Source organism: Beta vulgaris, chromosome 2, assembly GCF_026745355.1.
Source record: "Beta vulgaris subsp. vulgaris cultivar EL10 chromosome 2, EL10.2, whole genome shotgun sequence".
NCBI classification, from domain to species: Eukaryota; Viridiplantae; Streptophyta; class Magnoliopsida; order Caryophyllales; family Amaranthaceae; genus Beta; species Beta vulgaris.
The window spans coordinates 53,662,913-53,677,255 of record NC_079203.1 but is presented as its reverse complement, the minus strand read 5'-3'; the positions used below and the strand labels follow the sequence as shown (position 1 = coordinate 53,677,255).

Genomic DNA, 14,343 nt, shown 5'->3' with positions numbered 1-14,343 from the left:
TAACACAAAAAATTAAGATAGGTTTAGGAAATCTACAAAAGTAACCTCTTGAGGAGTACTATATTTCTTGTAAATATTATTGGTTAGGTTACAATATCAATCACTTAAAATAAGTTAAGAACAAGTAGAGAGCAACTTTGAAGAATTTAATTTCACGAACTCGAAGTAACCTCTTGATGTACTATACTATGACTCTTGTAAATATTATTGGTTAGGTTGCAATATCAAGCACTTAAAATAAAAGTATATACTGGTTATGTAATAAATATATCATATTTTTTTGTAATTTATGTCATTATCATAATGCATTTTTCCTTAACATTTTAACCTCATGTTTTACTTCTTTCATTTCGTTTTAAATGCAACAAATGAATATTTTAAATCTCAAAAGTAATACCTATTTATTGCATTTAAAACGAAACAGAGGGAGTATTTGTAAATGCGTTTTGAATGATCTATGCTACATTTATAAGCTTAAAGACATCAATTTGATTATATTTTCCAACAACACAAGATTGTGTTTATTCTGAAAAATTTGATTTCATATAATTAATCTGAGAAGTTCAAAGAACTCGAGTATTACTATATTTTACATTGAGCATCTAGAGGTCAAAGCACCTCCTTTTTAGAATATAAATAAACAAAACCCTAAAAAATACCACAAAATAATAATACTGTTATTGTAATTCTATAAAAGCTGGCCATATCCAAGCTTCGTCCACTTATTAAGGTGAAAAGAACGCACCCTAAGTAACTAGATTAATATAAATGTAATTAGGTGCTTAATATAAAGTTAATTAGGTGCTTCATTTGTTCATTCCGGTGGCATCCTTCATTGAATCCATAGTGTCTCGGGCCTTAGCTTGCATTTGTGCTCCAGCCTACAACAACCAATATGTTTCATAATTATGGTGTATATTATTCAATAAATATCACAAACTATATAATTATACCACAAATGTATCTTAATTTATTCATATCATGTACATATTTGTGATACCTATATATGTATAATTCAGATATACTCTCTCCGATCTTTATTAGTTTACCCCTATTCTTTTTTGGAATGTCCCTTATTAATGTACCTCTTTTTTGTTTCTATTTTTGGAATGGGACCACTAACTTTTCATCACATATACATTCAACTTTAATATAAAATAATAGTTTCTCTTTCTTTCTATGACCCACACCATTATTTTTCCTAAAACTTTGTACAAAAGAAACGAGTAAACTAATAAAGGAAGGAGGGAGTACTCCCTCCGTCCTTTATTAGTTTACCACTTTGATTTATAACACTATTCATCATTGTTACTTTGACCATCATTTATGCTTTATATGTAAGGAAAAATATAATCATGTGAAATATTGTTTGATTCGTCTCAATATGTAGTTTTGAAATATCAAATTTTTATAATTTTTACAAATACATAATTAGAGATACTATTACTCAAAGTTTTATATCGATAAATGTGAAAAGTCAAAACGGGTAAACTAATAAAGAACGGAGGGAGTATCTTATAGTTAAGTTACAACATTTTAGTAAAATGAGTACCTATTTTAAGTTGTATGGAATTGCAATGAAATGTGATACTTTCCATGTTCTTTATAAAATATTTTCATCTGTTTTAATATAAGTGAATTATTTTTGTTTTTTTACGTGAGAGCTTTTTAAGATAAGGGTTTCTCTTATAGTCTTATTTTAATTATAACGGAGGAAGTATGAAATTTGTATTCTTTAAAAATCATGCTTATATTGAGTTATTAGCATGTAAGAAACTAAACGTGTCCGACCTCCTCCATGGATTCCTTGGCTGATTGGGCAGCTGAGCTAGCCTTGTCTGCCATGGAGCTAGCCTTCTCCTGTGAGATGATAAAAATTAGCTAAATAAATGCATTGATAAAGATTTTATCTATGATTTTTTTTGGCTTAAAAACAAGAAGGAAAAAAAAATCCAATAATGGACCTGAAAATTTTGTTATAAAAAAACAATCATTTTTTCTAAATAAATAAAAAAAATTGATCTCCTTCATGAAACCTAAAAACAAAAGCACTTCAGTTTTCAAGGAAACCTAGAAATGGTAACATTATCATCATGGGGTCATACCAAATTAAAATAGGAACATTATTTAGATTAAAAAAAAATTGTGTATCATGAATCACGAAATTTTAACGATGTAAACCATAATCAATTTTGAATTTTGGATTCCGCTCAACACTTTAACAACAACATCAAATACTACCTCTGTTCCTGATACGCATATATACTTTAGTGGCAAGTTTCCTTGTAGATAATATTCTTTGTATAGCGGTTTCCTATATTAACCATATATATATTGTAAAGTGATCAATGAGAAAGGCAAGCTTTAACCTAATATTATATTTCACATGGTATCAGAGCCCTAGTTTTTTTTCTCTCTCTCTCGCTTCCGCCGTTTTTTTTTTTCCCAGCCGCCGCCGCCTCATGGCCGGCGACAAAGACTCCGGCGAGTCGTCCTTTCCTAAACCTGATATCAATAGCCCGTTTTTTCTCAGCCATGGCGATCGTCCTGGCGATTTTATCACCCCCTCGTCTTACGCACGATAACTTTGAAGATTGGTCGGGGGATCTCTGCTCGCGCTTCAAGCCAGGCGCAAAATCGGTTTTCTTGACGGTACCATCACCGGCCCCGTCGCCCCTACACCGAGTCCGATTGGCTCACGGTTAATGCCATGTTGGTTTCGTGGATGATGAACACTATTTCTCCTGAGGTTAAAGGTACGCTTACTAAGTTTCGTGAGGCTCGTAAATTATGGCTTCATCTTAAAACTCGCTTTGCTACTGTTAATGGCCCCCGAATTCATCAAATAAAATCTAGTATTGCAAAGTGTGAACAAACTAAATCCATGAGTGTTTCCACGTATTATGGCAAATTGAATGTATTGTGGGAAGAATTATCGAAACATGAACCCTTAATTACATGTACTTGTTGTGTGGCGTGTCAAGCGGGGCCGAACATGAGGCTCGTCGGGAAACGCAGAAATTACATGACTTTCTTATGGGTTTATATTCTGAATTTTATGCTCGTTTGCGTACCCAAATATTGTCTACTGAGCCCCTTCCTTCCCTTGACCGTGCGTACCATTTAGTGGTGCAAGAGGAGCGTGTACGCACGGCCAAGGCCACGGTGGATGACGCCCCACCTGCTCTCGGGTTCACTGTCCGGGCTGCTGCTGGCCGTGGCAGGGGTTCCACGGACCGAACCCCGTGTTCTCATTGTCACAAAACCGGCCACGATATTTCTCGTTGTTGGACTTTGTTAGCCTTGTTCTCATTGCAAAAAGCATGGCCATGATGTTAGTACATGCTATGAATTGGTGGGTTATCCTGAGGGCATGGATCCCAAGTCTCGTGCCTCGAAGCCATCTCTCGGCCGTGGGCGTGGCGCTGTTAAGGCCACGGCTCATGCTGTGGCTACTCCTTCTTCGACCGATGCATCCTCATCACTTTTCACTCCTGAGCAGTGGAAAGCTTTAGCTGGTATATTTGGTTCTGCTAAGGTTTCTGATGATCGTCTTAGCGGTACGTTTCTTTCCACTTCCTGGATTATTGATAGTGGTGCTACGCATCATGTTACTGGTGATATCTCTGGCATGTTTGATTTGGTTTCTATTTCTTCCTGCCCTGTTGGTCTCCCTAATGGTAGCACTGTTGTGGCTACTCAAAAGGGGTCGGTTCGCTTGTCTGATTCTATTACTTTCATAATGTTCTTCTTGTTCCTCAGTTTAGTTGTAGTTTACTTTCGGTTGCACAACTGACTAATGATTTGCAGTGTTTTGTTCAATTTAACTCTTCCATGTGTGCTATACAGGACCGCATGAAGGAGCTGATTGGAACGGGTCGTAGGGTGGATGGGCTATACTACTTCAACGGAGGTGACAGTGTGCATTCAGTGGCTGTGAATGGTGCTTCTGCGGAGTTTGATTTGTGGCATCGTCGTATGGGTCATCCTTCGGAGAAAGTGGTGAAGTTACTTCCTCCCCTATGTGGTCATGTGGGTAGTTTGTCGAATAAAGCTTGTGAAGTTTGTTTTCGTGCTAAGCATACTAGAGACAAGTTTCCTTTGAGTGATAGTAAGGCTAGTAGAATTTTTGAAAAGATTCACTGTGATTTGTGGGGTCCTTACAGACATGTATCATCTTGTGGTGCTCGTTATTTTTTGACTATTGTTGATGATTTTTCTAGAGCTGTTTGGGTTTATTTGATGGAGGATAAAACTGAGGTGTTTGGTATGTTTATGAATTTTGTAGCTATGGTTGAGCGTCAATTTTCTCAAACTATTAAAGTTGTTCAAAGTGATAATGGAACTGAATTCAATTGCTTGATTGATTATTTCTCTGCTTCTGGCATTATTTTTCAAACCTCTTGTGTTGCTACTCCTCAACAAAATGGGAGAGTGGAACGCAAACATCAACATATCTTGAATGTTGGCCGTGCTCTTCGCTTTCAAGCTCATCTTCCTATTTATTTTTGGGGGGAAAGTGTTCTTGCTGCAGCTCATTTAATTAACCGCACCCCTTCTCCTCTTTACAAAATAAATCTCCATTTGATATTCTCTTTGGTTTTTCCCCTGCTTATGCTGCTATTCGTACCTTTGGGTGTCTCTGTTTTGCTCATAATCACAAAACCAAAGGTGACAAGTTTGCTAGTCGTAGTCGGAAATGTGTGTTTGTTGGTTATCCTTTTGGGAAGAAGGGATGGAGGTTGTATGATCTTGACTCCAAAGAATTTTTTGTTTCTCGGGATGTTAAATTTTTTGAAGATGTGTATCCCTTTGCTTCTCCTGATGATGTTAATATTGATGTTCACACTGTGGTGCCCCCTTATGATGACTTGGTGCATTTTGATTTTGCTGAGTTTGATCCTATTCATGAGCCCTCACATATACCCACCGATGTACCCACAAATGTACCCACAAATGAGCCTACACCTTCTCCCTTGCCCACAAATGATCCTCCACCTTCTCCCTTGTCACAAATGAGCCCTTGCCCACAAATGAGCTTTCCTCTCCCGTCTCTCGGTCCACAACCGAACCGATTCAGCCCATAAATCCACCGCCCAGCCCAACCGTCTCTTCTCCCCTATCGCCCGAGCAGTCCGGCCCACCTGCCTCTCCTCTCTCTTCGCCCGCACCTGCTGGGCCGCCCGCGGCATCACCCGGTCCAGCTGCACCTGCTGGGCCGCCCGCTTTTTCTGCTCCTCCAAATGATTTGGGCCGTGGGTTGAGGACTAAGGTCCCTTCCGTTTTGCTCAAAGATTATGTTACGCACACTGTCGTCTCTGATGGCCCTTCTGTCTCTACTGCCTCTCCATCTTCTCCTTCAGGTACTCCCTATCCTATAGCTCATTACATAAATTGTTCAAATTTTTCTGCAAATTATTTGAAGTTTGTTGCAGCTGTTGTTTCTACCTCTGAACCGCGGTCTTTCAAGGAGGCTATGCGAAGTGATGGATGGCAGGCATCCATGCAGGATGAAATACAGGCTTTAGAAGCTAATGGTACTTGGACTCTGGAGGAGCTTCCTCCTGGGAAACGAGCTTTGGGGAGTCAGTGGGTGTATCGCACAAAATTTCATTCTACTGGTGAGGTTGAGCGCCTCAAATCTCGCCTGGTTGTGTTGGGTAATCATCAGGAGGCTGGCATTGATTATACTGAGACTTTTGCTCCTGTTGCTAAAATGACCACTGTTCGGGCTTTCTTATTGCTGCTTCCAAAAATTGGGAACTTCATCAAATGGATGTTCATAATGCCTTTCTTCATGGTGACTTGGAGGAGGAGGTTTATATGAAGCTTCCTCCTGGTTTTGCTTCTTCTAATCCCAATCTGGTTTGTCGTCTCCGCAAGTCTCTCTATGGCTTGAAGCAAGCTCCTCGTTGTTGGTTTGCTAAACTGGTTACCGCTTTGCGTGATTATGGTTTTCTGCAGTCTTACTCTGATTATTCTCTCTTCACTTACACTCGTCAGTCTACTCAGCTTAATGTGCTTGTTTATGTTGATGACCTCATCATTTCTGGTAATGATTCTGCAGCGCTTTCGTCCTTCAAAGCTTACTTGTCTGATTGCTTTAAAATGAAGGATTTGGGGTCGCTAAAGTATTTTCTTGGCATTGAGGTGGCTCGTAGCTCTTCTGGTATCTTTCTCTGTCAGCGCAAGTATACTCTTGACATCATTTCTGAGACTGGTTTGTTAGGTTCTAAACCGTGTGGGTTTCCTATTGAGCAGCATCATCAGCTTGCTCTTGCTTCTGGCCCCTTGCTGTCAGATCCTGCGGCCTATCGTCGTCTTGTAGGTCGCCTCATTTACTTGGCTGTCACACGTCCTGATTTAGCTTACTCAGTTCATGTCTTGTCTCAGTTCATGCAGGAACCCCGTAGCGAGCACTGGGATGCTGCTTTACGTGTGGTTCGTTATTTGAAGGGTACTCCTGGTCAGGGTATTCTTTTGCGCGCCGACAGTGCGCTGTCTTTGCAGGGGTGGTGTGATTCTGATTGGGCTGCATGTCCCATCACTCGTCGTTCTCTCTCGGGTTGGCTGGTTTTCTTAGGTTCTTCTCCTATTTCCTGGAAGACTAAGAAACAGCACACCGTTTCTCGCTCGTCTGCTGAAGCTGAGTATCGCTCTATGGCCTCCATCACTTGTGAGTTAAAGTGGTTGAAGGCGTTGTTATTGAGCTTGGGTGTTCATCATCCCAAGGCTATTCCTCTGTACTGTGATAGTCAGTCTGCCTTACATATTGCGAAGAACCCTGTTTTTCATGAGCGCACCAAACATATTGAGGTGGATTGTCATTTTGTTCGGGATGCAATCATTGATGGCCTTATCTCTCCTTCTTATGTTTCCACCAAGGCCCAGCTTGCTGATATATTTACTAAGGCTCTTGGGAAGACACAGTTTGATTTGTTATTATCCAAGTTGGGCATTCTTGATCCTACCCATGTCCAACTTGAGGGGGGTGATACGCATATATACTTTAGTGGCAAGTTTCCTTGTAGATAATATTCTTTGTATAGCGGTTTCCTATTATGTACACATATATATATTGTAAAGTGATCAATGAGAAAGGCAAGCTTTAACCTAATATTATATTTCACAGTTCCTAACGTTGCATAATTGACACGATTCATCAACTAACTTTGACACTATTTTTCACTATTATATAAAAAGAAAAACATAATCAAGTGGGATATTGTTAGATTCATCTCAATGTATTCTTTTTAAAATATCAACTTTTTTATAATGTATACTTATGCGTAATTAAAGATATTAATGATCAAATAAACGCATCGAATTCCATAAAAAGTGAATGTAACATTACTTATTTAAAAACGAAGATAGTATATATATAGTATGGAAAAAGATTCAAAATGTGCACCTTGGTTTCAGCCTTAGCCTGACCAGCTTGGTAGCTCATGTTTTCAGTGTTCATTTTGTATGAATATAATCGAGGTTGAGTTTTCTCTTTGAGATAGGATTTCTTGGTTTGTTTATAACTCTTGAAAAATTAAAGTATGGATGAATTGATTAAAGAATTGATGGAGTGAATTTATAGGTATGTTTGAACATTTAATCAGTGGTTAACAATTTGGTTAGAATGAGCTTTCAACACATGGCATGAGTGTTACGTAAATTTCTGATCGATCCATTCTTTGAGGAAATCAAAATAAGGTAAATATATTTACTATAATTGGAAAGGAGTATAGTTTATTTTTACAGTAATGGAACCGTTATTAATTATTGTTTAATAATGGTAATAAAATGGTTGGATTAAATTAGATGGGAAGTTGAGAGGGAGGATGGGAGATTGTGACATTGTGCATTCATGGTTTTCCATCAAGCTCGATCTACAAGAGGAGTTTTGATAGATTTTACATCTAGCCCGATGCTCCGTCATAATATTTTTGGTTATTATTGCTTCATAAAAAATGAATAAAGGTCAAAATCTTACCCTAAAAATCGAGGGTGACTAGTAATATTGAATGGAGGAAATATAATTATCCTATACATATTATGTTGTGAGATGCAATTAACGAAACAAATAACAATGAACAATTGACATAAGAATTAGCGTTGTTCGATCACTAACCATGTTTTAGCTACGTCCAAAGGTAGAAGAGAAATAATTTTTTTATGTGTTGGAGAGAATAAAGATTACTTAATGATAATATAGAGGCAGAGGTTAATAATAGGGTTTATATAGTACCCGTGCTAGGTTAATCCTAGCGCCATATAAATAATTCAAGGTATAGATCAACATGTTAATTATAAACTTCTAATCAATAAAGTATATTCTAAAGTGAAATTTCGGAAGAAAAAAACAAGTTGAATGTAGGTATTGGCCCTGTTTGGTGATTAGAGTTTAGAGTTTAGAGTTTGTGGTTAGATGATTACTTTTTTGTTCAGAGGATTTGACTGCTGATTTAAATAATTGTTGTGTAAAGGTGTTTGGTAACACTTAGCTGATTGTTTAGAGTTTTGTACTTTTTAGAGCATGTAAAATGACATTTATGGACATATGTTTTTTTTAAAAACAAATTTTAGTATTAATTATATGGACAAAATAGTCATTTGTTTTTTCTCTCTCCAAAACTCTCATGAAAAAGCTCCTCTACCCAGCTTTTTCAAAAGAGAGTTTTGATAAGAGTTTTCGGTACAAAACTCTCTTTAATCCTCTCTCTCACCAAACACCCAAATTAGAGTTTTTATTGGTCAAAACTCTAAACTCTCTCCAAACCTCTAAACTCTCTTCCCCAAACACCCCCATTAGCTTTCGATATAGTGATACTAATATAGAAGTAAGTTTTAGTTGATCTTACTAAGGAAAAATTGACACTACTAATAAGGAAATATAGACAATGATAATTATTGAAAACCGCCAATTCACGTGTTGCAGGCTTGCCCAGGCGAGGCAATGCCGCCCTGCTGGGGTTGGGGCCACAAACAAACTTGCACAACACTATCACAGTTGTCAACATAATGACTTGCCCAAGCTACCTAGACAGTAGTGCCCAACCAGGGCGCGCAAGCCAGCACCAAACAAAGAGAAATATTTTCCTGGGAAAATATTTCTCATTGTTTGGTGTTGGCTTGCGCGTCCTAGCTGGGCACTACTGTCTAGGTAGCTTAGGCACTGCTGAGATCATTTTGACACAATGACTTGCCCAAACTTTAAATTCTTTAATTGCATGGAGATCATTTTAGCGATAAAAAAAAAAATTATTGTTATGTTGTTCACGTTGAGTTGCAATCAAATTGTAAGTCTTGGTTGCATCATTTCTAGTCGCTGGGATGTTGATATTTTTTTTACATGACCTAGGAAATATGGGTGTTGATAAGTGTCTTTCAAACGTACTTTGTGGACTTCTTTTAGCTTATTTTGATCATCTTTCTCCCCTTTCTTTCCTCTTTCTTTTCCCTTTCCTCTTCTATTTCATTCAATTGATCATTCTTGATCATAGTGATATTTTGCTAGATTTACTAGTCATTTTTGACCGAATTTCTAGTACATTTGCTTTCACCTTGTTTTGCCATGTTCTTGATATAGGTGAAACTACTAAGATGGCTACGATTTGTAAAGTTGGAAAAGGTAGCAATAAAAACAAATCACACATTGAGAAATGGTGCGCTTGCACCATTCCGTATATCATGTCCGCTCGCACAAAGGAGCACATTGCACAACAGAATCTTGAACAGAGAACTTCAAATGGACATAACTTTCAAACCACAAATTGGATGAAGGTAATTCTAGCTAGTTGAAGGTGAAAGCTCATTTCGATATCTTTCCAACGACTGGTCATAAGCTTGATTTGGATATAAAGCGAAAAAGTTATGCTCGTTTTAAGTTGAACTGTCCAAGTTTGAAGCAGAAGGGTGAGGTGCGCCCGCACCTCTGCTTGGTGTGCCCGCACCTCTGCTTGGTGTGCCCGCACCTCTGCTTGGTGCGCACGCACCCTTCGTTTCCGGAAAGAAAAAAATATAGCCTTCATTAAAAACGATAGTTTTGATTTTTAGTTTGAACAGATGCTTTATTCTAGTTTTTAGAGAGTATTTTTTAAGGTTCATACTAGAGAGATAAACACTTGAGTTTTATTGAGATTTGAGATTATTATTCATAGTTTGTGATTCAGTTAACATTGGTACTTTTCATTGAATTTAATTTGAAGTTTCAGTTTTATTTCATTCTCTTCGTGTTTGTTCTTGTTCTTAGTTATTCTTATTAGATCTCATTCTCGTAGTCTCATAATTGTGATTTCTATTAGTTTAATTATCTCTTAATCATGTTTAGCCTTAGATTAGTCATAGATTTTATGTTTAATTGCTTAAAATCCATGATTAGTGAGTAGTTTCATATCTAGGGTTAGGGTGAGAGTATGAATTAGGGTTTAAAATATTTTGTTGATGAGATTGTGATGTTTTAAAGAAGTTTATGCATTGATCTTGGTGTTTTGAAACCTTAGGATAGATATTATTGATCACATTTCTACTTTGGTATTTTGAATTTAAATATTTTTAAATCAAAATTTGAACTCTTTTATCATTCCCAAGAATCAACTTAATTTCTAGGCTAAGATATTGGGTAGAAATTAAAGAGATCCTTTATATTAGGGGTTTTCCGACTTTGTCGAATCTCTTAATCAATTGACTAAAGACCATTCGAGAGAGGATTTAGTTGATTCATTAAGTGATTAATCTTGAGGACCATTCGAGAGAGGACTCGAGTATTTTAGAGGGAAACTAAACCTTGCATAATCATTTCCGTACATCACAATCGCATTAGCATTTATTGTCCATTCTTATTCATACTAGTAACCTTAACTCTAGGTCCTGGCCGGACATTCGTGTTTTTAAAAAATTTCAGTTTTCTTCAGCTTTTGCATGGAGATGGTGGTGGTTACGGGAAGGGTGACGCGCGACGAAGGAAGTGGTGGTGGTTGTGTGCGACGAAGGAAGTGGAGGTGAGGGTGGTGGTACACATGGTGTTGAAGAAGGAGAGAGAAGGGTGATTTCAATGGAGGTGAGGGTGGTGGAGTGAGGTGGATGGGTGGTGGTGGCAGCCAACAGGAGGTGAGTGGTGGTGGTGGTGGCAGCCAGCAGGAGGTGAATGGTGGTGGTGGTGATTGAAGAATAAAAAAGGAAAAGGTTATAAATGTAATTTCAAATTTTTTGGGGGGAGATTTTAAGTAATAGTAGGGCGATGTATAGAAGTTCAGCATTTGGATATCTATAGTTCCACATTTTTCCGTAATTTATCTAAAAAAATCATGTCTCATCATTTATTTGCTTCTTGAATTTTGTTTTTTCCTTTGTTTATTCAACCAAAATGTTACATTTATTGCTCTTTCACCAATTATTATTCTCCATTCTCTCTCCTAAAATCATCTTTTTTCATACAACATTTATTTACGGGTTATGCTATATGCAACCCTTAAAAATGGAAATAAGTTGTGAAGTTATGAATTTTTTTGCATAAATCGATATAATAAATGATCAAATAATGCAACTTATTTCCATTTTTAGCTTCTTATATACAGTCTTAACTCTTAAGGGCTGCATATAGTTTTTCCCTTTATTTAAATGAACAAAAAAAACTTTATTATCTCTCTTAGATTCTACTTGCATAAATTACCATGAAAAAATGAAAATGAAAAATATATTTTGAGACGGAGGAAGTAGTATTTTAGATAGTCATAAAGAAACATAAACAATAAATAATACTTCCTCCGTTTCTTTTTAGGTGACACATTTGCATAGTGTTTACTATTCACAGTTTAAACTTTAAATAGCTTTGGTGATTTACATTTTAGGAAAAACATAGTCATGTGGGATCTTGTTAGATTCGTCTGAATGTTAATTTTTTTAATATCAACTTTTTATAATTTTTACTTATTGATAATTGAAGATATTAATGGTTAAAATAATACATTGGCAAACGTGAAAACAAGAAATGTGTCGTTTAAAAAGAAACGGAGGAAGTATATAATTAATCATGAGACTCACAGAAATCTTAATTAATTAGTAGTATAATTAATCCGAGAAGAGCAATCAACTACATTATTTGCAGTGCTTCTTATTCAACAAAAAGGCAGCTCTATAGAAAGAGCATACATTGGGGAAAAAACCAACCCAAAACTAAGAAAAAAAAAAGAAAGTTGCACTAGTAAATTAAGCTGTCACATCCAAGCTTAAGTGAATCATGAAATATAACCAGTAATTCGTAGTTGTCTTAAGAATCTTTGCTTCATTTGCTGCCCATGGCATCCTTCATTGACTCCATGGCGTCTTCTGCTTTAGCTTGCATTTGTGACCCGGTCTACGTACCAACACAAATTATAATGATTAAGTAATTCAAAACCTATTATCTCTTCCTAGGAAATTTTAATCATATCGATAATATATTTTAAACTAACGATATAATGTAATACAAAAATTATTAAAAGAGACATTCTAATTTTAATATAAAAGTAGACCTAGTCACTATATGGATTAAACTAGTTATCGAAAGAAATTAACCTAGCTAGTCACTATTGAACTAATTCTCTTTTTATTAGTATTGGACACGCTTTCTTTTATACATATAATATATTGTTATACAGAAAGAAACCACTAATATATTGTTATACATATGCATATTACATTTGCTCATATAAATATGTAACAATATACTATACATATGTATATGAGCGAATGTGTAATAGTAATCAAAATGTATCACTTATAAAAATCAAAATGTATCAATTGTAATAAGTCTAGGAGGTAAAAGGAGTGCACCTCTTGGCACGATTCCTTGGCAGATTGAGCAGCATTGCTAGCCTTCTCTGACATGTTGCTGGCTTGCTCCTATAACCACCACCAAAAAAAAAACAATTTACTAAAACTTCGTTATTTTGAATTAGGAGAAACTGAACTAAATTGAAATATTGTTTTAACAATTTATCTAGTTAAGAGATTTATACTGATGTTCCCATTTTAAGCAATAGTCAGAAACACTATTTCATAGTACACAAAAACAAAAGTTTTAAATTAGAATGATATATATATTTGAAAGATAAACCTAAACACTCTAGAAAGTGGTACCCTTTTCAAATTTTAGCTAGGAAAAAGTTATATGCAGTCATAAGGACTGTATATAAGAAGTTAAAAATGAAAATAAGTTGCATTAATTGATCATTTATTACATCGATTGATGCAAATTTTTTCCATAACTTTCATTTTAAGTAGTGTATTTATGTCTTATATGCAACCTTAAAGACTGCATATAGTATAACCCTAAATTTTATAATAAACAAAAAAAAAGTTTATACTTCCTTCATTACAAAATAAATGTAACGCTTATCTCCTCTATATGAGAGTATTAGAACATAGTTTTTAGTATATGATTTACCTTGGCTTGGCCCTTGGTCTCACCAGCTTTGAAGCCCATTTTGTCGGAGGTATCCATTTTCAATAAATTGGGTTTTGCTTAAGAGTTAATTTAAGAAGATGTTGTTGTAATGATGCTTTTTTTTTTTTGGATGATTGGATTTTAAGTAGGAAGGAAGGTATTTATAGTTTTTGCAATCAAAATGAGTGTAATGAGCTTTTGACACGTGGCTGGTAATTTGGTTAATATGAGATCCATAGTTTGAGGAAGCCCCTTATGAAGATGTGGTATTTTGGCATTGCCTTCACTTACATATGGTTGTCCCTCTTTCTAGCTTTGTTGATGGTTGTAAGAGAGGTTGACGTCTTCTTTTATCTATTTTAGTCTATGAGGTAGAATAATGGTATCAATGATTACACATTGATTTGGTGTAAGAAAATAAATCTCTCCTATGAATCAAGTTTATCTAATTATCTTATTTGGTTTTTCTTTTAACTAATTAACACCGTACCTTTTCACGTGTTTAAATCTTCTAGAGTTGTAAAATAACTCTACAAGCTAAGGTAGAGTTTGAGCAATATCAACCATTGAATAAATTATCAATAGCTCATATAAGTCTACATAAAATTTCAAATAAGTAATACTCATAAGTCATAATAATGATATAAAAACTCGAGTACGTAAAAGACAAAGTTTTTAAGTTACCGATTGTGCATTGTACTCCACATGATCACAAATTAACGACGATATTGTAAAACATGAAAAGTAACCTTTACAAAAACTAACTAATCACTCCCAACCAATATTTTACCATACTCTAATTTACATGTTAAATTGGGAAATAAAGATCAAGATGATAAGAATCAACAAACAAACTAGAGTACAATAGAGATGGTTCTTTTTAATAAGGTTAGCAAAATATTTTGTTTGGGCTCATTTGCCCAGCC

At 35.8% G+C, this 14,343-nt stretch overlaps 1 protein-coding gene and 1 long non-coding RNA gene across 2 annotated transcripts; both read right to left on the bottom strand.

The window, feature by feature from the left end:
• Window positions 1-563: 563 nt before the first annotated feature.
• On the bottom strand, window positions 564-7,465 carry LOC104905160 (stress-induced protein KIN2). Its single transcript, XM_010693612.4, has 3 exons — window positions 7,412-7,465; window positions 1,792-1,860; window positions 564-881 (listed from the first exon to the last, which is right to left on the bottom strand). Exons 1-3 carry the CDS (start codon window positions 7,463-7,465, stop codon window positions 807-809), a joined length of 198 nt encoding a protein of 65 aa, XP_010691914.1. The 3' UTR covers window positions 564-806.
• A 4,575-nt stretch (window positions 7,466-12,040) lies between these two features.
• LOC104905166 (uncharacterized) lies at window positions 12,041-13,758 on the bottom strand. Its single transcript, XR_791701.4, has 3 exons — window positions 13,418-13,758; window positions 12,805-12,873; window positions 12,041-12,346 (listed from the first exon to the last, which is right to left on the bottom strand). It is a non-coding gene; the product is annotated as an uncharacterized LOC104905166 (long non-coding RNA).
• Window positions 13,759-14,343: the final 585 nt, after the last annotated feature.